We start from the raw sequence: 23662 nt of genomic DNA, 5'->3' as shown, positions 1-23662 counted from the left end.
GATTTGCGTTTTATACGTGCAAGAAAAAAATTGGACTTGCTCTAGCTTTCGGCTTTCAGTTTTTATTCTCGTGTACCAAAGAGCGAGTTTGAAGAGTTAAAAAAAAAGACTTTTCACTGGTTCATGCACAAATATTCTCCGTTGCGGTGAGTGTATTTGCACCTGCGTGTTTAAGTCCTTAGGCTGGCTTCACATGGCCATATTTGCACGTGATTTTGCGCACGCAATCTGCACAGAATAGAACCCATTGATTTCAATGAGTTTGTTCACATTTCTGTATTTTGCGCATGCATTTCGGTTGCGCAAAATAAAATAGAACATGCTGTATTTTCCTGTGTTTTTGCGCACCGAAATTCCCCATAAAAGTTAATGGTAATGCGTGAAACAATGCAGAATTGCGCAGTAAAAAGAACACATCTGGAACTCATTGAAATTAATTAGCCATTTCAATCGGTGCGTCTTGTGAACACGTGTTGCAGGTGCAAAAAGTGCAGTAAAATACACCAATGTGCACACAAAAAAGCATAATTCATTCAGCGAAAACGCGATGCTCACGCAAAGACCTTGTAAAGTCAGCTTTTGGTCGGAATGAACGGGGCATTTTTGCACACGCATCGGTGTACTGTACTGTACTTTTTGAGACCACAAGACATGTTCATTTACACGGCAAACAAAGATGCACCGATTGAAATGGCTAATTAGTCTTAATGAGTTCCAGATGTGTTCTTTAACGTGCGCAATTACACAGCATTTCATGCATCGACTTTCATAGGGACCCTCATTGACTTCCATGGGGACCTTTCGTGCCCAAATATGTAGAAAAATAGAGCATGTACTATTTTTTTTTGTGCGACTGAAACGCACGTGCAAAATACGGAAATGTGAGCGAACCTATTGAAGTCAATGGGTTCGATCTTTGCGTATTGGATGCACTAATTTTGCATCTGCAAATATGCCCGTGTGAAGCCGGCCTTAGTCTGCGGTCTCCATCATTTTCCAACTCTTATCATGACACTACCACATCTTAGTCATGTCCCCTTATGGACACATCGCTGCCTCTCCCCCCAAATATTCTTGCCTATGGACTGTTCTATCCTCACCGGCTTCTAAAGAACAATATATAGAGAAGGGAAATAAAAAATGGCCTTTAAACCCACCTACATCATGTTCAGGAGCATTGTGCACGCCATATCGTATATAAACACATGAATGGACGGCGTTGTACTCCAAGCATCCCGGTACAAAGTCTACTCGCATACAACAATGGTCAGAAGAAAGTTTCTAGGAATTCTTATCATTCCTGGCATTAAAATTCTTCCTTTGTACGCCTAACACTAACTAGGGTTATCTAGGGTAATCTACCAGCATTGGGCCTGCGCCATACCTTACATCTTAAGGGTCTCTTACTGTTTGAATGACAAGGACTGTACGTGACTGTATTACGGATCTATGGTCTACGGATCCATCATATGGTGCCCATAGCCCACTTTGCTCCCATACTCTACCTCTGCGTCCCTCTGGTTCTACGCATGTAAGAAAATACATTTTCATGCTCTATCGTGCCATTTATTGCACAGGCAAGATGGAACCACAAAGTCCCTGTACGAGGCTATATCCTTGCCTAAGTAACAGCACCACACTTGTCCATGACCTGTGTCTACTATCACAACTACCATTCCATATCATGGACAAGAGTGGTGGTCTTTCTGGAAAGATAGGTAGACCCTTTAATCTAATTCTAGAAAACCCCTTTAAAGCGACCTTCCAGTCCCAGGAGCCACTTGCTTCTGGAGACCTTCTTCCAAAAATGGCTAGGGCACATCTGTCACTGACCACCGGTAGTCAGACACTACATGCTGCTTTCAGGTTGGCCAGTGAGTAACCATCAAACCCGAGCTGCATGTAGAGTTTTAGACTATCGATGCACTAGCAGTGATCATTGTACATCGGGTAGTCTAAGAAGTGGTGCAAGGGCCCCCTGGATGAGACAGATCTGTGGCAGTATACCCAGAGAGAAGAGCACAAGCTAATACAGGATGATTTGAAAAGAATGGTGCATTCAAAGTAAAGCCGATTTCTTCATACTTGAGTTGACATACAATGGCCAGAATGACACGAAAAGTTGGAACTTTTAAAGTTTTTAATGCATCTTACGGATATGGATGTGTGTGGCATTGGCAGATGTCAATCGGTAGTCCAATTCTGCCCACGTGTCCTGACATACCATCTGCTATCGATTCCACTGCAGCGGACATGCATTGTTTTAGGTCGTCTAGTGTCACCAATGGCGTCTGCATCACATATCTGCAAGGTGCATCAAAAACTACAGTTCGTCACGCAAAAAAAAAAGCATCTGTGACAGAGCTCTGTCCATGGAAAGATAAAAAAGTTATGGGTCTTTGAATGCAATGATGAAAAAAAAAAACAAATAAAGGGTTTTATTTAAACTGTGCAAAAGTGGAAAAACCTAAAAAAGTAATAATTTTGGAATCGTCGTCATCGTACCGACCTGCAGAAAAAACGTATCATGTAATTTATGCTGCATGAATAAAATGGCTAAATTGATGTATTTTCTCTCCCTGTCCTCCCCCCCAAAAAGTTTTCAATACATTATATGTACCCAAAAATCATATCAACAAAATCTGTAGTTCGCCACGCATAAAACAAGCCTCATATGGCCATGTCGACAGAAAATATAAATGTTTTGGCTTTTGAGATGGAAATCCACTTAAAAATTGTTGTGTCCTTATGGCCAAAATAGACCGTGTCATTAATGGGTTGTGATGCCCAAAAGCTCGGGAGCGCGGTTACAGATTCATCATCACAGTTTAGTTACATCTACCGTAGTGTAGTTACCAGGAGTGGGTCCAAAATACTTTCTCTCCAATAGGCTCCACTTCTGGTTTTGGCTTCCAAAGTACTGCCATCTGAATGAACCTTATTTCTATAACACGGCCAACGTCAATCTACAGAACTGTTTAGTTGTCTTGCACGTTTTTCTTCTAGCCCCCAATAAATGAAGATAAGATGCACAAGATCAACCCACCACACGCTTGTTTATCGGTTCTCTCCGTAAGACACTAAGTAGTTCTGAACCATCAGCCACAATGAAAACTAAGTAACCTCAAGTCAATAACCCAATATGTGACAAGACTAGTTAGCTATGTTACCACTCCTGGTATTAGTGTATCTTGACGCCACCAGAACTTTCTCATTGGCTGCAGGCCTGCCTCCCCCTGCTCAGGCTCTCGGGTCTGGCAGTGACTAAGATCGCCTTCTTCGTTGTATCCGGCGGTTGTGACAGCGGCTTCACACTGCATTAATAGTGGGCCATGCTGCGCTGCCGCTCCCTCACTATCTGCAGCCGCTCTGTGATGCCACGTGTACCGGCAGTGCAAGGAGGCCGGCACGGAAGCCGCTATCGGCACTGGATAAGAAGACGCTGCTCAGCCGTGGAAACCCGCGGCGGATCCAGAGGCTGTGCCTGCGGGGCGGCAGGGTCCGCAGCGGCTGTAGAGTCGCACATCCTGGCCCGCTGTCACCCGTCCTGCTCCTGATGGTGTCGGGGAGAAGACACCGCACACACTCGTTGCCCGGCACATGTGAGCACTGCTCAGCGTCAGTGGTGCGCCTGATGCAGCGGGGGAGAAGCCAGCGGCCAGACCCGCCGGTCCATGCAAGCGTTGGTGACCGCCACTGCGGAGAGCCGCTATAGCCGACGGCCACAGAGTACTGCAGGTAGCCCATAGAGCGTAGGGGGAACATTGACTCACTGGCCCAGGGAGGCCGCAGCGGCAGGGGGTCAGTCCGTGACAGCCGGCAGCAGCTGCGATATTATGAATCCTAGGACCTTCCAGGATCTTAATCTTGCACCTATCGGAAGCTAGGGGTGTGAGAGGGGCGTTCCTCCATGGAAGCCCTGTCAAACCCCTACCTTCCGGTGGCGTCAAGATACACTAATACCACCACTCCTAGCTATGTAAATCTTCCACCTAACAGATGTGCTGTGTGCAATATACTTGTAGACTTTTTGAAACTGAGTCTGATGGCTGTGCTTTTGCACAATGGAAAGTGTCTTCCATCTATTCCAGTAGCGCATGCTACCCACATGAAAGAGATGTACAAGAAAGGAATTCAGTAGATGCTTTAAGTTGAGAATAACAAGTACAACTGGCACATCTGTGGGGATTTAGGGGTAATTGCCCTTTTCATGGGACTGCAGCAGGGATATACAAAATACATGTGTTTCTTATGTGAGTGGGATAGCCGAGCAAGGGAATTGCACTACTTGCGGAAGGAATGGACTCTCAGACAAAATGTAGCAGTTAGAGAGAATATCCAGCACCCAGCTCTGGTCGAGGCTCACAAAATCCTGCTACCACCCCTTCACATCAAACTAGGTTTGATGAAGAACTTTGTGAAAGCCATGGACCGGACTTTGCCAGCTTTACGATTCCTTCATGAAAAATTCCCTCGACTCAGCGGGAGGGAGTTTTTGTGGGTCCTCAGATTCGAGAGCTCTTCAAAGATGATCAGCTCAGCAACTTGCTGCAGGGTGATGTGAAACATGCATGGAATGCTTTTCACCTAGTGTCTACAAACTTTTTCTTGAATGTTAGGGCAGAAAACTACAAGGAACTAATATAAGACATGCGGATGCAGTACCAGAGACTTGGCTGCAATATGTCTCCAAAGATCCACTTCCTTTATTCTCATCTGGATTTCTTTCGACACAACTGTGGTATGGTTAATTATGGCGAACATCGCAACAATGGAACAAAGATACCAGGGAAAATGGTCCACTACCATGCTGGCTGACTACTGCTGGACACTCCACAGAGATGCTCCTGAACAGCTGAGCAAGAGACAGGCAAAGAAATACAAGACGTAGTCTATGACTTGATGTTTTACAGGTATTAACCATACACAGAGCCCCCCCAATCACCAATCATCTTGCAGCTTCTTGATTCTACCAGCAGCCTAGCGTTGTGTGAGCACATAACCCCAACTTATAGCGCTGAGATGGCCACTAGTCCAAGGCAAGACCCAGGCAGCAGACTACTGAGAAGAACACTCCCAAGACAAGGACCAGACAGCAGCCACAAGTGAAAAAAATTATACATCCCCGGTAATTTAAAGGTGTTTTCCAGAACTTATACCTGATTGGTAGGGTCACCACCCAGGACCCCGCTGATCAGCTCATTGAAGATGCAGCAGTGCTCGGGTGAACTTCCGCCATGGACTCTTCACTGCTTACCAAACACAGTATCCTACATTTCACAGAGGTGGTGCTGGGTATAGCAGTTCAATCCCATACATGGAACTGAGCAGCTCTCACGCCACGTGACAAATGAGTGTGATGTCACTGGTCTGAGAAGAGGCCGCAATTTTGATCCGAGCATTGCAGTCTCTTCAAAGAGCTGGGGTCTCAAAGATGGATCCCCAGTGATCATTTACTGTCCTATTTCTGAGGACTTCGTAAGATTACTTAGTTACTAGTTACAGACTGAGTGTATGTGTACCCTTACATTTTGCTACTAAGGGCTTATAAAAACAAAAAGTCCCATAGTCTCACTTCTGTTACAGTAAAGAACCCCTTCTAGATTGCTGCAGAAACCTTCTCTCATACATATATATTATATACACATTTATCATGTCACTCCTCAGCTGTCTTTTATTTAAACTACAGTACTGTGCAAAAGTTTTAGGCAGGTATAGAAAAATGTATTTCACTGCAAAAGAGCCAAAAATGCAATACCTGATAAGCTGCAGAGCAGGCACGATCGCCATAAGGTCTGCACAATGGCCGTAGGTATAGAAAAATGCTGCAAAGCGAGAATGCTTTCAAAATTAGAAGTGTTAAAAGTTTATGTTTGTTAATTAACAAAGGAGCAAGGAGACTGAACAAAAGAGAAATCTAAATCACATCAATATTTGGGGTGACCGTCCTTTAACCTCAAAACAGCATCAGTTCTTCTAGATATACTTGCACACAGTTTTAGGCCGCCTGCAGACGGCCGGGTCGGGTCGGGCTGCGAGAATTCTCACAGCCGGACCCGACCCGAGCGCCTGCAGAGAGCAGCGCGGAATTAGAGCATCCCGCAGTTTGTTTTCTGCGCGGGATTTCGCGCAGACAAACCGCGGCCGTCTGCATAGGATTGCGTATTGTAATGCAATCCTATGCAAGCGTGTACAGGTGGAAATTCTGCGGGGAATCCCACCGCGGAATTTCCGACTGTCTGCAGGCGGCCTTAGAAGCACAGATCTTCTGTAGATGTAGGCTTGCACAAATCCTTCTGTCTCCATGGAATCCAAGACAGACTGGATGATGATGAGATCAAGGCTCTGTGGGGCCGTATCCTCACTTCCAGGACTCCTTGTTCTTCCTGAGGGCTCCACACTGGCGATCACAATATTGCCGTGAGAAAATCACGGGAAAACGCAGAGATTCTTTTTAATGTAACATTGTATGAGTGAAAACATCGCAAATGTGAAAGAAACCATTGAAAATCATTGGTTTCATAATTCTGTGTTTTCACTCACTCTCGCATTGCTCAAAAATCACACGATTTTCTTGCAAGCGTAAAGGCACTCTTACAGTGAAGATAGTTCTCAATGACATTGGCCGGATGTTTGGAATTGTCTTCCTGCTGCAGAACAAATCATACACCAATCAATATATTCTACAGCAGGGCGACGACCCCAAAAATCCAGCCACTGTCATTAAAGGGGTTCTGTCATTAAAAAAATACAATTCTATACTTATCTATTTCTCCCCAGCAGTCTCCTTACAAAATCAGCAAGGAGAAGATGCCTTATAAATCAACTATTCTTCTCTAGACAAACTCCTTAAAGGGGTTGTCTCACGCTGAAACTTTTTTTTTTAAATTCAATAGGCCCCCCGTTCGGCGCGAGACAAACCCAAGGGATGGGTTAAAAAAAAAAAAGTTTATTACTTACCCGAATCCCCGCGCTGCGGCGACTTCTTTCTTCCTCTACCAAGATGGCCGCCGGGATCTTCACCCACGATGCACCGCGGGTCTTCTCCCATGGTGCACCATGGGCTCTGTGCGGTCCATTGCCGATTCCAGCCTCCTGATTGGCTGGAATCGGCACACGTGACGGGGCGGAGCTACGAGGACCAGCTCTCCGGCACGAGCGGCCCCATTCACCAGGAAGAAGACCGGACTGCGCAAGCGCGTCTAAAAACGCCAGAAGACAGCGAATTTAGACGGATCCATGGCGACGGGGACGCTAGCAACGGAGCAGGTAAGTGAATAACTTCTGTATGGCTCATAATTAATGCACGATGTATATTACAAAGTGCATTAATATGGCCATACAGAAGTGCTGAACCCCACTTGATTTCACGAGACAACCCCTTTAAGACATCTTCTCCTCGCTGATCTTATCCAGTTCCTTGGGTCAGGTGACTGCAAGCCTGCATTCCTTGCATTCTTCTTCCTGCAGGTCAGTGAAGGTCATGCCCCTGTGATGTAGCATTTACTGGCTAGGAAAGAAAGCTGATCTATTGTAGAGACAGTGGGCGAGCACAGTCTCTGCAGTAGCTCGGCACTTTGTGCTGGGCTGTGAACTAGTGACGTAGCGTACATTGCCAGGCAGGAAGAAGACTGCCTGTTAATGTACGCAACGTCACAAGAAGCAGAAGAATCAGCTAGCTTATGGTGAGGTGACCCCCCCTTCCTCTCGGGACTGCAGGAGACAGGGGAAGATCAGCGAGGTAGACTGCCTGGGAAGAAATAAGTAAGTACAGAATTTTTTTTTTTAATGACAGTGCCCCTTTAAGGAATTTGCCTGGGGAAGAATAGGTAAGTATAGATTTTTTTTTAATGACAAAACCCCTTTAAGAACTATCTTCAGCGTAAAGAAGAAGTCCTGGAAGTGATGATATGGTCCCCACAGAGTCTTGATCTCAACATCATCCAAACTGTCTGGGATTGTATGAAGATACAGAAGGATTTGAGCAAGCCGGCATCCACAGAAGATCTGTGCTTAGTTCTCCAGGATGTCTGGAACAACCTCCCTGCCGAGTTCCTTCAAAAACTTTGCATTCTGTTAATTGAGAAAAATAAAACTATAAACACTTCTATTTTTGAAAGCATTTTCCAGACCTGCCTAAAACTTTTACACAGTATTGTATATAAAGTTTGCCGTCTCTTTTAGTTGCTGCCTCCTACCTTGCAAGCGAGAGAAGAAGCAGTGATGTCTAGCAGGGCATTGACTGTTTGGGATCAGATTGCAGGACATTCAGAGTGCCTTCTAGTACAGCAGCTCAATAGCCCACAGCATTACTCTCTGGCTGTGGATGTCTGGTACATTGGCGCACACTGTGCTCCAGACATTTGTTCCCTGTAGATCAATGAACTGCTGGGCACAATCACTTCCTGTTGGACAGTTGTCCATGTCTAGTCAGATAATAGGACAGAGCAGAGACAGCAACGTATGCTGTAAACCTTGACACAAAAGTGTGCACATGGCCTAATGCAGTTACAAGTATTGTGGCATTACAAGCCTCATATCCCGATAGCCGGCCAAAAGACGATCTAGTTTCACAAAATATAGTGTTGCGTCGTTTCTTAAATATTGCATACTTCTCTATGTGTATTATATATATATATATATATATATATATATATATATATATATATATATATATATTTACGGTACAGGTAGGTATTAAATGATTCATTTCCTTGATACAATCGTGTTCCATTATTTGGCTTTAACCTCGGAGACAAACACCACAAATACCAGAACCAGCACATGTCAGACTGAGCGGTGCCAGAATAACCCTATAATGGAGTTGGTCTGCCCTCCGGCATGCTGGCCAACATTTTGCCAGGTGAAATAGTGCAACATGCTATGGTGCTTCGTGTGCTGGACCTGCGCTAGAGGCTTCTGGCATAGATGTGATCATGGCCTAATATCAGAAAAAGTTCAGCTGCTTTTAAAAGGGTTTCATGTCTCAATGAGAAATATGGTAGTAGACGTCAAGACAAGATGACTTTTTGTGATAGTTGTAAAGTTATCCCCGACCCTGTTTCCTAGAAGGAAGCACTGACGTTACGATACAATTGATTTTATGGTTGATTTGATGGTTTTTCCACATCCATTTCATCAATGACCAATCTGTGAGGGTCTGATCATAGCCGAAGTGAGTTGCTTGTAGGTTGCAGCCAGTCATAAGGATGTCATTGCTGCAGCAGGAAGTAAAGAGCGGTGGAGTACCGGGCACCATCGAGATGTTAGCGGCAGAGCATCGGGGAAGATGAATATGTCTGCATGAATGTTTTTACATGATGCTCAGCACTTTTCAAGATTTTTTTTTTCTGGACAACCCTTCAAAGGAATTATTTGCCTAAAATAATGGCTTTAATTATTGTGCTACGCCTAGGACCGGGGCAGGGCATGCACCAAAAACTGACTTTGGTTCTACTTGAATGCCTGTGTCGTGCACCATCCTGTCAGGTCCTGCACTAGGTTAAAGGGTAGCTCAACACAAGACAACCATTGCCTGAAGAGTAACTTGAAAGAGCCGCTAAAGCATACAAATAACTGTTGGTTGGGTGCTTTGATACAGAGCAATATTGTTCACTTCAATTTTGCGATCACTAAACGTATTATTTAATACCAAAATATCATTCATTCACTACTTACGGGATGTGAGGTTCTTTAGTGAGCATGTATGTGAAATTCGACACCTCCCCAATGCACACTCATTGGCTGTTGAGTCCACTGAACGCACATAAATATATGCAAGTTGTCTTCAAGTGAATACTCGCTGATGCGCAAGCCCACAGCACTGACTGTTCCTTCGAAGACCAAACCAGTGAGAGACTGCAGCAACGAATGCATGTCCGAAGACCAAAACCAACTGGAGACCGTAGCAGTGAGTGTTCTTTCGAAGACTATCAGGGACTGTTCAGTCGAGGATCACTCACACATACTTATGTGCTTTCTGGAACCAATTAACGTTAAATAAGAAGGCAAAAAAAAAGGGTGCCAACCATCATTCGGTGGGAGGCATATATTGAACAAGCGCATACCTCCTTGCAAAGTTGTTGGTTAGTCGTTGAAAGAAAACAATTACTAGTTTACACCAGAAGATACTTAAAGGGGTTGTCCCGCGCCGAAACAGCTTTTTTTTTTTTTCAATAGGCCCCCCGTTCGGCGCGAGACAAACACAAGGGATGGGTTAAAAAAAAAAAAAGTTTAGTACTTACCTGAATCCCCGCTCTGCGGCGACTTCTTACTTACCTTACCAAGATGGCCGCCGGGATCTTCACCCACGATGCACCGCGGGTCTTCTCCCATGGTGCACCGTGGGCTCTGTGCGGTCCATTGCCGATTCCAGCCTCCTGATTGGCTGGAATCGGCACACGGGGCGGAGCTACGCGATGACGCGTAGAAGTGGGCGGAGCCAGAACGCCGCTCGTGCCGAGACCCAAGAGAAGGGAGAAGACCCTTCTGCGCAAGCACATCTAATCGGGAGATTAGACGCTGAAATTACATGGCACCATGGAGACGGGGACGCCAGCAACGGAGCAGGTAAGTGAATAACTTCTGTATGGCTCATATTTAATGCACGATGTATATTACAAAGTGCATTAATATGGCCATACAGAAGTGCTTACCCCCACTTGCTTTCTCGGGACAACCCCTTTAATGAACCAGCAACTAGGTGAGCTGAAACGTAGGAACTAGTGCATGACTTCTCACCGGTTGGCGGCCTTGCTTAAATGGAATAACTGTTGCCTACATTAATTGTATCAAGTGGCTCTATCAGAACTTTCTTCAACTGCATATACTGTATGTAACAGTGATTCCTGTGATGGAAAAATCATTACTTTTCTTTGTCCCACATGGGATATTCTTTGATGGTTTTTGCGACGATTACTGCAAATACCACAATAGCTGATAAAAAGCTGAAAAATCTAACAAAAGAAGCAATAAAAATCTTCGGATTGGTCAAAACCAAACAGCTTGTAGTTATTAGTTGTGCCATGTGGAACACTTCTTACTATAGGACTCAAGAAGAAATAGCCTTTCAGGTTCAATCATCCGAAAGGAGGAGGGTACGGCTCACGGTATTATCAGAAATAGCGCCTCATGCAATGCTATCACTTTCATCAAAATGATGGAAACCTGAATGGAACCCTGATGGACCGCATTAAAAATCACTGTCAGCCACTATTTGGATCCGTCATATGGCAGATCAATCACAGCACAATTATTAATGTGAACAGAGCCTTAATTACTATTTAACCTCTTAAACGCCATAGCTATGTTTTACTATGGTGGGAATTTGAAGCTTTGATCTGAATCATGCAGGTACAGGGCGCTGGCTGCCAGCGACAGCCTGAGGCTCCATTGCAAAGGCAGGTTCTTTTCTGCTTTGACCTTCTCTCATTGACAGGAGAAGATGAAAAAAACGTAGCACGCAGCTCTAATGTTATCCAATGCTCTATCCTGACCTCACCTTATGGAGGATGCACTATAATATAATGCATATGATAACACGTTCTATAGTGGCTATATAATAAAAAGTACCAATGAAATATAAAAAAGCAAAAGAAATAAAATACTACTACTATAAGAAAAAATAGTACAACATAAACCTACTAGTAGGCTATACGAGTCCTGGTCTTGTGTACAAATGTTCTAAACTTTACATAAAGTGAAATAAAGCTAAGTCACACTATTTTAGGGACAATACACTTAAAACTTATCGTTTTTCCCATTGAAAAATTTAATTTTTCGACTATTTGTGTCTACTGTAACTCTAAAATCACATTATTTCTCTTCACATTGAACAGATAAAAGGCCTATATGTGTCATGACAACAAAAAATGATAAAATGACTCACTTAAAAATCATTGACACCATACACAAATAATAATAATAGGAACACCCCGTCTGGTTGATAAGATGGGAATGATCTCTAAGGAGTATAGCAGGCCATACATATTACACAGGTTGCTAATTGGACAACCACTGAACAGACAGTCATCTGGTGAACATTCATTTCGTAGACGCAGCCATACATATCTAAGTCCACGTTGGTCGTCACCATTGTGGCAAAAGATCTTTTGTCCGACTATTGCAAGAAAATTTGAAACTGGGCTGACTTCTTCTCATGTGATGACATTCCGTTGGCTAAAACCATAATTCATTAACTTACACTCAACAAACATTAGTTTTGGCTGGTCCATTTTCATCAACTTAAGGATGGTTTTACATCTGTGTCAGGGTTTTGATTCTCTGCTCTGTTCCAGGAACAGGAAAGGGGAATCTCCATGGCTGAACGGCTCCATCTATGAACAGAACCGCCCTGGACAGACACCATTGACTATAAAGGGGTCTATGTGTTTCCAGACCAGCTGCCCAACTCTTAGAAGGGACAAAAAGCACTGAATGCTGCGCTTTTTGTTCCAGGAGTTTTGAGCTGGATCTATGATGGAACCTCCGGACAGAAGTTCAGAAGTAGATGTGAAACCGGCTTTAGCCGGTTACCTTAAAAGAGGTTGAACTGACACAACAGACCTAACCAGTCTTATTGTTGTGGGCTCATTTAGCACAACACTACAGTTGCAAAACAAGTTTGGAAACTTCATCCCAAAGTTCTTGCCAAAAAATGAAGCATTCCTATGAAGGTATTCTGCTGTTGGTGTATATTGATAGGGTTCGTTTATAGAACTGACCACCTCTGCTGACCACTGCCGTGTCTCTGCATCCATAAGGTTGCATTTGTAAAAAGTTGACTGCAACTTTTTTGGTATTGACTCTGCAGTGTGACAGTTGCTCTCTCTGCAAATTTTAATTATGTAACTTTTTTGATTTGTGGCAAAGTTCAAGCTACAGATACAACTGACACCTTATCAGTACTATACCATGCAAAATGTTACCAATCTACAGTTAACACCGTAGAACTATCCCAATCGGTACTATCGTGGTGCAAAATCCCAAGGTCGCACCATCACGACCTCCGGAAGTAACCAAAAGTGAAAACACAGGATTGCATGCACTACTTCAATTTGCAAAAGTTTATGAATACTTTTATTACAGATGTACCAGATGTTCACAGTACATCCAAGCAATGTTTCGGCAGTATAGCCCTTTATCGAGCAAAGAGCGAAAACATCAATTGAAGTACAATTCCGAAGAGGTCGTTGGTTGAGTCTACCAAACAATACTGTGACCGTTAGCTCCCGTTTCACACCCCACTAGTATCCCCCAAAGGAGATTTAACCACCAAGTCCCAATGGAATTATACTTCAATTACTCTACACAAATGTTTTTGCTCTTGATCTTGCCTTGATAAAGGGCTCTACTGCCCAAAACCTTGCTTGGATATTACTGTAAACCTCTGATACATCTGTAATAAAAGCATTTCCGAACTTTTGCAAATTCAAGAAGTGTGTGCCATCCAGTCTTTTTGACTTTTGGCGAAGACCTTTGCGTGACTTCAGGTTCTTGACTGAAGTTGCCATGTAGCTTGGACCAAAGAAAGTTGCGAATGGCAAGAAAGTCGCATCACGTGACCTGAACGCCATCGGCTACCCCAGCATGAGTGCAGGGCCGTGCGGCATGTTGCTTGTTTAGAAGATGAGAGGTCACCGGTGTCACTGGCGGACCCAAGGAAAATGGAGAGAATGCTGTGCGTACATGCTGACCTCTGTGATGCCCCCGATCCCTGTCGCCGGCTGTCAAGTAGTCTGCTTACCTGGTCTATAGGCAGCTGCACTGCATGGCTGAGGGGGAGCAGCACTGTGGAGCCTGTGGTACTTGTAGCCATGGCAATCCCTCCAATGAAAGATGAGCAAGATGATGCTGAAGATGTTCACCTTGTAATCCACACACTCCCGGGAGAAAACAAGGATCTTGACTGCCGTGAATCCTAACCACAACGGATCCACAGATGTGCACAAACTAACACGGTTCCCCCCCAACTGGAGGCAAGGAGCTGCCCCCCTCCACAGTATTAAAAATTGGGGTCCTACAAAAATAAAATAAAAATATAAATATATAAAGTGCCGGCACTTGAGCTCACATTATGAAGAACAGCAAAGCAGCTATGACTCCAAAGCAAACATCCAGCAGTCTCTCCAGGCACAGAAATGACAAAGCCGCCTGCACCTCCTCACACTGTTCAGTGCACTGAATGCAGAATTACAGGGAGGAGGGGGGGAGGAAAATGAGCGCTGGGCTGGGAAATTGCAAACCCTCATGTATGGAAGCCCAGACAGCACATTCTTTCTTATTGTCATTCTAGAAATCACAGCTTCTTCCCAAGCGTTCTGCTGTCACTACAGCTCAGCGTCTCCGCTGCGGACATCACGTTGCGTGGGACTGGCTACACTTTTTGCCTTTTTTGTTGCATTTTTTAGCTGAATTACACTAAGATTTGCAACGTGCAGAATCCCAACTGCACACAATCATGTAGCGTCATTAGAGTTGATTTCGGTTTCTTATAATAGCGCCCTCATATTCCAAAGGGGGGGTTAAATCTTATTTCCCCAACTCAGATTTACTAATGCGATTGCCTCTAGAGCTGGTTGTAATATGGGACTAAATGTTGCGCATTTCTTAATGTAGCATGAAGTTTTAGATCTAGTCATGAAGCAAATGCACAAAAAAAAACCGCTTCGTCACACAAGGGGTGGGCTTTAGTAGAAAAGGGTATGGTTTAGGACTAGGGCTGCTTTCACATAGGAGTCTGTTAAAATGCTGCACTTTAATGTGTTTTCAGATGGTGTTTTCAAACGCGTTTGGCGGTGTTTTTTTTAACGCACCCCATTATTACAACGGGGGATGGAGAAGTGTTAAGAAGTGCTGAAACGTGCTAAAATAGAGCAGACGACGTTCCAAAATTGTGGCGTTAGAAACGGCGTGTTCGAAGGCTCGTCTGAGACGCCTCATTGAAATTGATAGAGGTGTTTAGCGGTGCGTGTGAGAGTGGCCTTAGGCTGGGTCCATACGGGGCGGTTTCCCGACGGAAATCTCGCAGCTTGGCCGCAGCGAGAAACCGCGAGATTTACGCCTGGAGAACCGCTGCTTCAAAACCCGCGGTGGTTTTAAAGCGACTCGGCATCTCGCTCTTCCGCTGCAGCCGGCGCTCCCATAGAGGAGAGTGCGGCCGCAACGGGGGAAAAAAAAAACATACTGCGGTCGGTAAATCCGCGTCGCAGCGGCGGCTTCTGCCGGCTTAGCCGCGGCGGATTTGCTGTCCCGTGTGGACGAGATTACATGGCTGGCTAATCCCGGGATTAGTGGCCGCAGGAGGATTTGCTGCAGCGAAATTCCACACGGAATTTCCACGCCAAATCCGCCCCGTGTGAACCCAGCTTTAGGGTGGCTTTACATGGGCGTATGCATTTTTTCGCACACCTCAGCGCAGCATATTTGTACCCTGAGGCCACTTTCACACGGCCCGAGAAAATCGCGGAAGATTTGTGCATCACGAGATTTGAGATGTTTAACACAAAAACGCCTCGCATCCGCGGATACGTTACAAGCTGTAACAATTAGCCTAAACAAGGCTCTTTTGCACTCATGTCAGCGTCTTTTACTGTACTTTTAGCGCATACGAAAAACATGCATGCACCGGCTCATCAGTTGTAGGTGTGTACTTTTGCCAGTAAATGTACGCATCCGCTTGCGTGTGCACTTGTGCACCCCCTATAGGCGTGAATTGGGATTTTTGGTGCGCAAAGTACAAAAAAAAAAAAAAAAAGAAACGTACATGTCAATGTGCGATCACCTGCACATCGGGATGTCCGTGTGTTTACCAATGTAAGTTCAAACCGAGATTCTCAGGCGCAACTATTGAGGCTGGGTTCACACAGGGCGGATTTGCAGTGGAAATCCTGTCCGGAATTTTTCTGCGGCAAGTCCGCCTGCAACCACTAATCCCGGGATTAGCCAGCCATGTGGACAACATTTGTGGAAAAGCTCGTCCACATGGGACGGCCAATCCTTATGGCAGAAGCCAAACCGCGAGACTTCCGGCGGGATTCCGTCATGTGTGAACCCAGCCTCAGTCGTCCATGTGCATGCTCCTTGAGGTCGGCTTCACACGAGTGTATTTGTGAGCGCATGTGCACAGGGTTTTTTTGCAGAATGAGAACCAAAACACACGAGCGTATGCACACGCACGCTGCTACGGTTTATTTTTTTTTAATCGTGCCATTCAAACTCCACGCCATAGCGCGCAAGTTTGAATAAAACAGAGGTCCTGCCCTATCTTTTCTCACCCCCACTATTGACGGGCGAAAATACCACTAATGAAAACGAAACCATTGAAATTAATGGTTTCGTCCCGTTATGCGGCTGCGATTGTCACGGTCACATAACGGTATTAATTTGTGCCCAAGTGAAGAAGCCCTAAACATTGCTTTTCTGAGTGTGCATCGGTGTATTTTGCTGTGCATTTGCGTGCGCCAAATATCAGCACTGATGTTCCCAGACATTGAAACGGCTAATTAGTCTAATAAATTTCAGATGTCCTTTTTTTTCCCCCAGCACATTAGGCTGGTCCCACCCAACTGGATTTCCATTGCGGAATCCGCGATCGTCACCCACGTGGACGATCCATGGTATTCCGCACACATTGAAATAATAGAACATTCACATAGTCGCTCAGATGAGCAGATAGAGATTGCGATTGCGGATTTAAAAATTGCAGCGTGTTCTATTTTTCCACCGAAGCGAATGGAAACAGTTTGACCCGCGGCCCATCCACTATTGATATTGCGGACAGGCCACGGGTACCCACATCATCGCCTAGCGATGGCACAGAAAAAAAAAAAAGAAAAAGAATCTGAACTTCGCATGCCCAAACGCAAGTGTCCGCGGTCATCCGCAGTACAGGAAAACAAGGTACGCCAGGTCGCCGGCCGCGGGCAGAGCCAGATTTTGCTGTGGGCTCCCGCCTGTGGAATCTTACCCGTCATTGTGCGACTGGCCTTACGCAGTGTTTCATGCATCTCCTAGCATTTTGCTCATCCCCATTGACTTCTATGGGGACTTTTCATGTGCAGGGAAATAGCGCATGCTGTACGGAGGCTGCGCGACTGAAAGGCGCATGAAAATACGCGCATGTGAGCGAACACAATGAAATCAATACGTTTAATTTACAGTATTAATTTTTGTGCACAAATGCGGTGGTGTGAATCTGGCCTGGGGCTTCACACACTTGCAAAAACTGTCCTGAATTGCATATGTTCTAGTATCGTCTGTTACAAGCAGGTTTTTTTATTTTTATTTTTTGGATGTGGGGATTTTTTAGGGGGTTTTTCAAGAGAAGACTATGAAAAATATGCTTTTATTCAGCAAAAGCAGAGTAATTGCGGTAAACAGTCTGACTAGAGGGGGCTGACTGGTAAGGCTGTAATATGGGGTCACTATAGAGCAGCCGCTGTGTATGCTGGAGGTGCGAGCTTACAACTCACAGCAGCGGCACGGAAAACAAGCAAAAGCTAAATGTAGCCCTCTAATCTGTGATCAGGGAGAGCAAGGCAGGACGTATTAATCTCTTCCGCCACCTCATCCACAACCATCATGTTTATTAGAGGCAGTCATGTCTGCCTCGTGCAATCAAGAAATAAAATGCCTGTGGTTAGTTAGTAGAACTACAAATCCCAGAAGGCAATAACCTCAAACTAGCATTTCATTTCTATTGATATTACTAGGGGATAGACGCTGTGTTGTGATAGAGATATATATATATATATATATATATATATATATATACACACACACACACACACACACACACACACACACACACTGTGACAGCTCGGGGTTTACTCGCCTCTGGATCGCCGTCCACATGGTCAGGAAGTGACACACCTTGCATGCAAATATGCTCCAGCAGTCAGACGTTTTCTTTAAATCTAGCTCCTGCCAGCCTTTATTCACAGCACATCAAACATCATACACAGTCCATATAGTTTTAGGGTTCACAAACCACAGGGTCCTGTCACTAACCCCTCCCGGGGCATCTGGAGGACACCTTCCTCCATCAGACAGGTTGACAGACCCAACTGGACCAATACAAAGTCCATAGACATCCCACCTGGGTGTGAGGTTAAGGTTGTTGTCCCTACCAACCTGAGGACCTTTGCTAGTCCTCCCTGGACCCCAGCTTGTAGCCTGTCCTGCACTGCCAAGCTGTAACTTCCCCTTTGCTTCTGGCAGGAACTGGCTTATATGCAACCAATTCCTGCTACACCCGTCAGGTGTTAACCCTCTCTTTTCCTTTCCAGGTATCAGACTGCCTATTTAGCACCCTCTATAGGCCATTCTGATACTGCATCACTATATACCCCCTTGATAAAGGCCGTAGGCCGTATCACACTTTCTTTTGGCTCTCCAGAGTCAACACTTCAGGCTTGGGGGCCTCTCGCCCTAACTGGCACTTTCTCAAGCTCAACTTCTTTATGTTCTCTAACACTAAGAATCTTTCCATTTGCTTGAGCCTGAACTACCTTCACATTTTCTTCCGTGTGTACATCATTTGCGGTAGGAACGTCACTCTGGTCCTCACCTAGAGCAGTATTGGCTTTTCCCTTATTCCGCATCTCAACTGAAACAGCAACCTTCTCAGCTTCCATATTGGATACTTCACATTGTACATCACTCATCTGTTCAACTGTTGCAGGAGCCATTTCTTCAGTCTGCACTTCAGTAGCAGCATATGCACTTATTTCCATCTGTGGGCCCTCTATCACAGAGATACTTCCATTCGTTTGCACAACTTCCTTATCCGGGACAGGAGTACTTTCTGAGGCCTTTTCCTCAGTCTCTGCTACCTTAGTGGCCTTCTCTGCTTCACCTTCTGCCTTCTCTTTGGTCACTTGAACTTCAGAGGATTGCTCACCCCCCATCTGTAGCTCACCTCTCACTTTCTCAATGACTTTCACCATTTTTATCTCCTTTTTAGAATTCCACAGGATCTTCTTTTTCACTTGTCTGAACTGGGCCCTAGACCTCTCTAGTCTCTGGACTTTCTTTTCAGCAACACTATTTGACTCCACGAGTTTCATCTATGCGCTTTACTTCTCGGCAGACTTTTGAAACCACACCTTTTCTTTTGACACCACTTTCCGAGGACGTGTCAAGGGTAGCGCTTCAGTATTTTCCTCCCAAGTCCTTTCTTCCAATTCTAACTGGGACCGTGCTTCAGCATAACTGGTGACCGTCGCTTCCTGTTTTCTCAGAGCATCTCGTAGACTTCCTACTAACTCTCTCATTTGACTGTCTTCTTCTTCTCTAAGTTTCAGGATTGCTTGAACCTATAAGTTCACTTGAACCAAATCTGCCTGTTACCATGCAGGGCAGCGCAGGGTCCCGCGGTCAGCGCGCGTCACCCCGGCGTCGGCTCCGGCGTCCTGGAGCCCTGACGTCGGGGCTCTACCGGCAACGTGGAACGGCTGGTGTGCGGTGGCATGGGCGTGTCCACCCGTAGGACGCCGCCCGCACTCCTCCACCTCTCTTGTGCAGTAGTGGGGGAGTTGGCTCCTCCCACTCTCTGCCCCGGGGCGGAGTCTTTCGTTTATAAGGCTGGCAGTGACCTGAGCTTACGGCCAGTTATTGGTTCTGTTAGCCACTAGTCAGTTCTGCCTGTGTCAATCAGTCAGTACTAGTTGCTAGTCAGTCTCTTTCTAGTGTGCCTTTTACTCAGTCTGTTCTGGTTATGTCTGCTACTAGCTAGTCTGTCTGCAGCTACTCTCAGCTAGTCCTAGTTTGCCAGTCAGTTTCCTTCAGCCTGCCTGTAGCTTTGTTTGTTCTGGTGGTCTTTTCCATCTGCCTCTCTGTCGGCACTTTGTCCCCCCATCAGTTAGTTTCTCTTGTCAGTCACCAGGTCCCTAGCCAGTGCAGGGACCGCCGTCCAGTTGTCCGCCTGGGATTAGCCAGGGCCGAGGCAAGTAGGCAGGGACAGTGGGGTGCGGGAAGTTCAGGGCACCTTACCTGGCGCTCGGGGGTCAGAGTGCCGTAACATAATAACTGGCCCTTTAAACTGTTTTTTTTCCATGGAGGCAAACAGCTCCCTCACAAACCAGCTGCAAGCCCTGGTGCCGGTGATCCAGGATTTGTCAGCTTGCATGGTGGCCCAGGAGCAGTGGGCATTGTCGCAGGGGCGGGACGCCTCAACCAGTCCCAAACCCAAGTGCCCTCTCCCCGAGGTGTTCTCTGGGGAGAGGAACAAGTTTTTTGTTTTTCAACAGGCGTGTCGGTTGTTTTTTCGGATGCGTCCCCGTTCTTCCGGGTCGGAGGCCCAGAGGGTCGGGCTTATAATGTCCCTACTGCGGGGCTTTTTCCATTCCCGAGGGTTCCCCCGGCCTGCAGTCGGTGGACTCCTTTTTCCAGGAACTCGGGGGTATCTTCGATGAACCGGACCGAGTGGGGTTGGTGGTTTCTCGGCTGTTGGCGTTGCATCAGGGGTCGCTTTGTGTGGAGGATTATTGCTCCAATTTCAGACACTATGCGGGGGATACGGCATGGAACGATAGCGCTCTGAAAGACGTTTTTCTGCAGGGCCTCTCAGATAGCGCTGTCTGCACTTTGTCACCTTCAGTGCTCTTAACTTGTAGCTTCTAAAGCTGCATCTGTACTGCATTTCTCTTGCATTCAAATTCATGTTTGTCTTCTAACAACACCAATAACAGAGTAGCTTTTATTTTACCTCAGCTGTGTAAGAAATGAAAACTGAGCTGTGATTAGTTGCTTTTTCTTATACTGCTAAGGTAAATGAAAGCTGAACTGTGATTGGTTGCTATTGGACACAAAGATTACAGGGGAGGTCGGTGACTTTTCGATTTTTCATTCCGGCAGTATTTGTCGCCGGGTGCTGCCAGCCAAAGATGGGTGTGCACCACCAAATAGGATAGCAACTCGCACTGAAATAGCAGTGGGTTGCCCTGTATCTCCAAAGTGGGTCACACTGGCTGACATCTTGGGCTCCCCAAAATCTCTAGCAAACTGCATACAAAAAATATTGATATATACTAATAAATGCGGGTGTTAGTTCTGCATTTTGGCCAAAACGCATAGGCTGAAGGGTCATGTCGTGGCCACCACGTGTTCGTCAGTACCTACGCTATCTCATTATTAACTACATTAAAATCACAGAGGTGAGAGAAAAACAATAAACAAAGACAAAGTGGCTTGTTGACCCTCTTGGCACCCAGTCACTGAGACACATACTGCTGAATTCAATACCTGAAAGGCTGCATGGTGCTTTAGGTGCTCCTCTAAAAGCATACCGATACCTCCTGCTGCTGACCTTTAGCTGCCATTGACTACGCTTCCGTCTAATCCATTTGTACTGCATACAGTGACTTCCCGATAACGACTCCCGGCTATTGTGACTACTCTCTAGTGACCAGTTCGGCTACTACACCTGCGGCTCCAATTCAGCATCGGTACGACTTGACAAGCAGACAAAATAAAGCAATGGTCACGCAAGTGCAGCGAGTAGAAGTTGGCAAGCGTAACTCGAGTGGGTGCGCTAGCTTTGCTTTGGTCATGTTGGCGGCTACGCTGTCTAAGATGGCGACCCGTGCAGCAGGTGGATTGCAATTGGGTTTTTGACAATAACAATTAGTAGTTTGTGTGATGTCTGTTGTGATGCCAGTGCCTTTGAATGAGTTAGAATAATGAAATTAAGAGATGAATCCAGATTGGTTGCAGTAAAACCGAAGGCATACAGTTTACTAAATGCTTGTAGATTAACGACAATGTCCACACTGTGTAGTTAAGTCAGCAATGGAATCTTCAACAACTTCTCAGGCAAATGCAATAATATACAATGACTCCTCAACACTCTCTCTCTCTCTCTCTCTCCTGTAGAATAAAGCTGTCAGGCTGGCTTAGCTGATTGTGTATAAGGAAGTTATTTGTGGAGGAATAGAGGGAGTGATGCAGGCCCTCCTGTGGTTACTCTGGCTTCTGATGTGTCAGGGACAAGGTAGATTCACAGTTGAAATGGTCGCTTTTCCCTCAAGATTCTGCTGGGTCTGCCCTGGCTTAGATTCCTCCTTAAGCAGGGATGAAAAAGACTCCGCTCTCCTTCAGCTCTCCCCTCCAGTCGACTCCACGACTACACTTTCTAGCTGGCTGGCCTCCAGACTGACTTAATTAATTTCCATGGTAGACTAGACCAGACTCCAAAAAGCCCCTAACCACACCCAAGTTCTGTCTTTTATATCTCCTCACCAACCAATCCCGAGCTAACGGGATTATCTCTATCCAATCCCCATGCTAGTTAGGGATGACTGACAGGTAACAGAGTGGGTTAGGTTGAATACTGCACAGTCATGCACAAGTTAGTTAGAGACACTAGACATTAACTCTTAGCGCCCCGACAAGGTCAATACACATAACAATACACACACATACACATAGACATTCCACATGAGGTTCCTATGACAGTGCTGTGGGACACCAATTCTGGGGTACTTCACAAGCGTACTGGCACTCCATTAACTTTCAATCAGATTGCTTAGATACCTGAGCAGGACCAGCTGGGTATTTACGTCATCCCCATTGAAATGAATGATGCGCTGACCATGCAGGTGCAGTTACACTGCATTCAGAGTTACCTCAGTGCAGGGGGAAAGAAGGGCCCCCCACAGGGACAGGACAGTGGGACGCGGCAGTCCCATTCTTGAGATCGGCAGTGAGACCCCCACCGATCAGCAAGTTATTCCCTATCCTATGGAGATGGGAGAACTTGAAATTCTTTAATATAATAATATTTAATCTAAAACAATATTTCCGGAAGAAAGCTCATTTTGTCCCCACAAATAAACCATTTGGTATTATGGACTAAATTATCAATAGGTCTTTATCCAATAGCATATGGATTGGCAAATTGACACAACCACTGCTTTTTTTTTACCTAAACATACCAATTCAAGAATGACTATATACAATGTGAAGGGTATAATGTGATGTTGTGGTAGAACTTACAGATTCTATAGAAGAAAAGGTATCTGGCTCAGTTCACATTTGCGTTGGGACTTCAGCCATAATTTTGTTCCTTTGCTCTGTTTTTGGAGTAGGGAAACAGAATTAAAACAGAAAAAAATTGACGTTTCTTTCCCCCCATTGATTTCAATGGGGTTTATAAAAAATGGAAAGCTAACGGAAAGCTTCTGTTTGCTTCCGTTCCATTAGGTTTCCATCTTTTTTAATGGAACAAATCATGCAGGCAGCAATTGTTACTGTAGCAGGGTATTCCCGCACTCAGGCCAATCAACTACTGTACAAGGAAAGACTAGAAGCAATTGGATGAAACTAAGACGGAGGAGACACAAATTAGATATTAGAAAAAACTTTCTGACTGTGAGGGTAATCAATGAGTGGAAGAGGTTGCCACGGGAGGTAGCGAGTTCTCCTTCAATGTAAGTGGTCAAACAAAGGCTGGACAAATATCTGTCTGGGATGATTTAGTGATCCTGCACTGAGCAGGGGGTTGTACCCGATGACCATGGAGGTCCCTTCCAACTCTACCATTCTATCATTCTGTACCCCCTAGGCCCCATATAACTCTATGATCCTAGCTGCCCTAAAAGCGACATTCCCCCTGCCCACCTACCTCAATCCTGACTCGGTACATTACAATGCGTTTATAGCT

General features: G+C 45.5%; 1 protein-coding gene across 1 annotated transcript in view; it reads right to left on the bottom strand.

The window, feature by feature from the left end:
* MBOAT2 (membrane bound O-acyltransferase domain containing 2) overlaps window positions 1–14165 on the bottom strand; it is a 204213-nt gene extending 190048 nt beyond the window's left edge. Inside the window, exon 1 of the mRNA XM_066597492.1 lies at window positions 13745–14165. Coding sequence (XP_066453589.1) covers window positions 13745–13816 — 72 coding nt within the window. The 5' untranslated portion in view covers window positions 13817–14165. The remainder of the gene's footprint in view (window positions 1–13744) is intronic.
* Window positions 14166–23662: the final 9497 nt, after the last annotated feature.

Source organism: Eleutherodactylus coqui, chromosome 1 (genome assembly GCF_035609145.1).
Source record: "Eleutherodactylus coqui strain aEleCoq1 chromosome 1, aEleCoq1.hap1, whole genome shotgun sequence".
NCBI lineage: Eukaryota > Metazoa > Chordata > Amphibia > Anura > Eleutherodactylidae > Eleutherodactylus > Eleutherodactylus coqui.
Note: the sequence above shows the minus strand (reverse complement) of the source record. Positions and strands in the feature narration are given on the sequence as shown.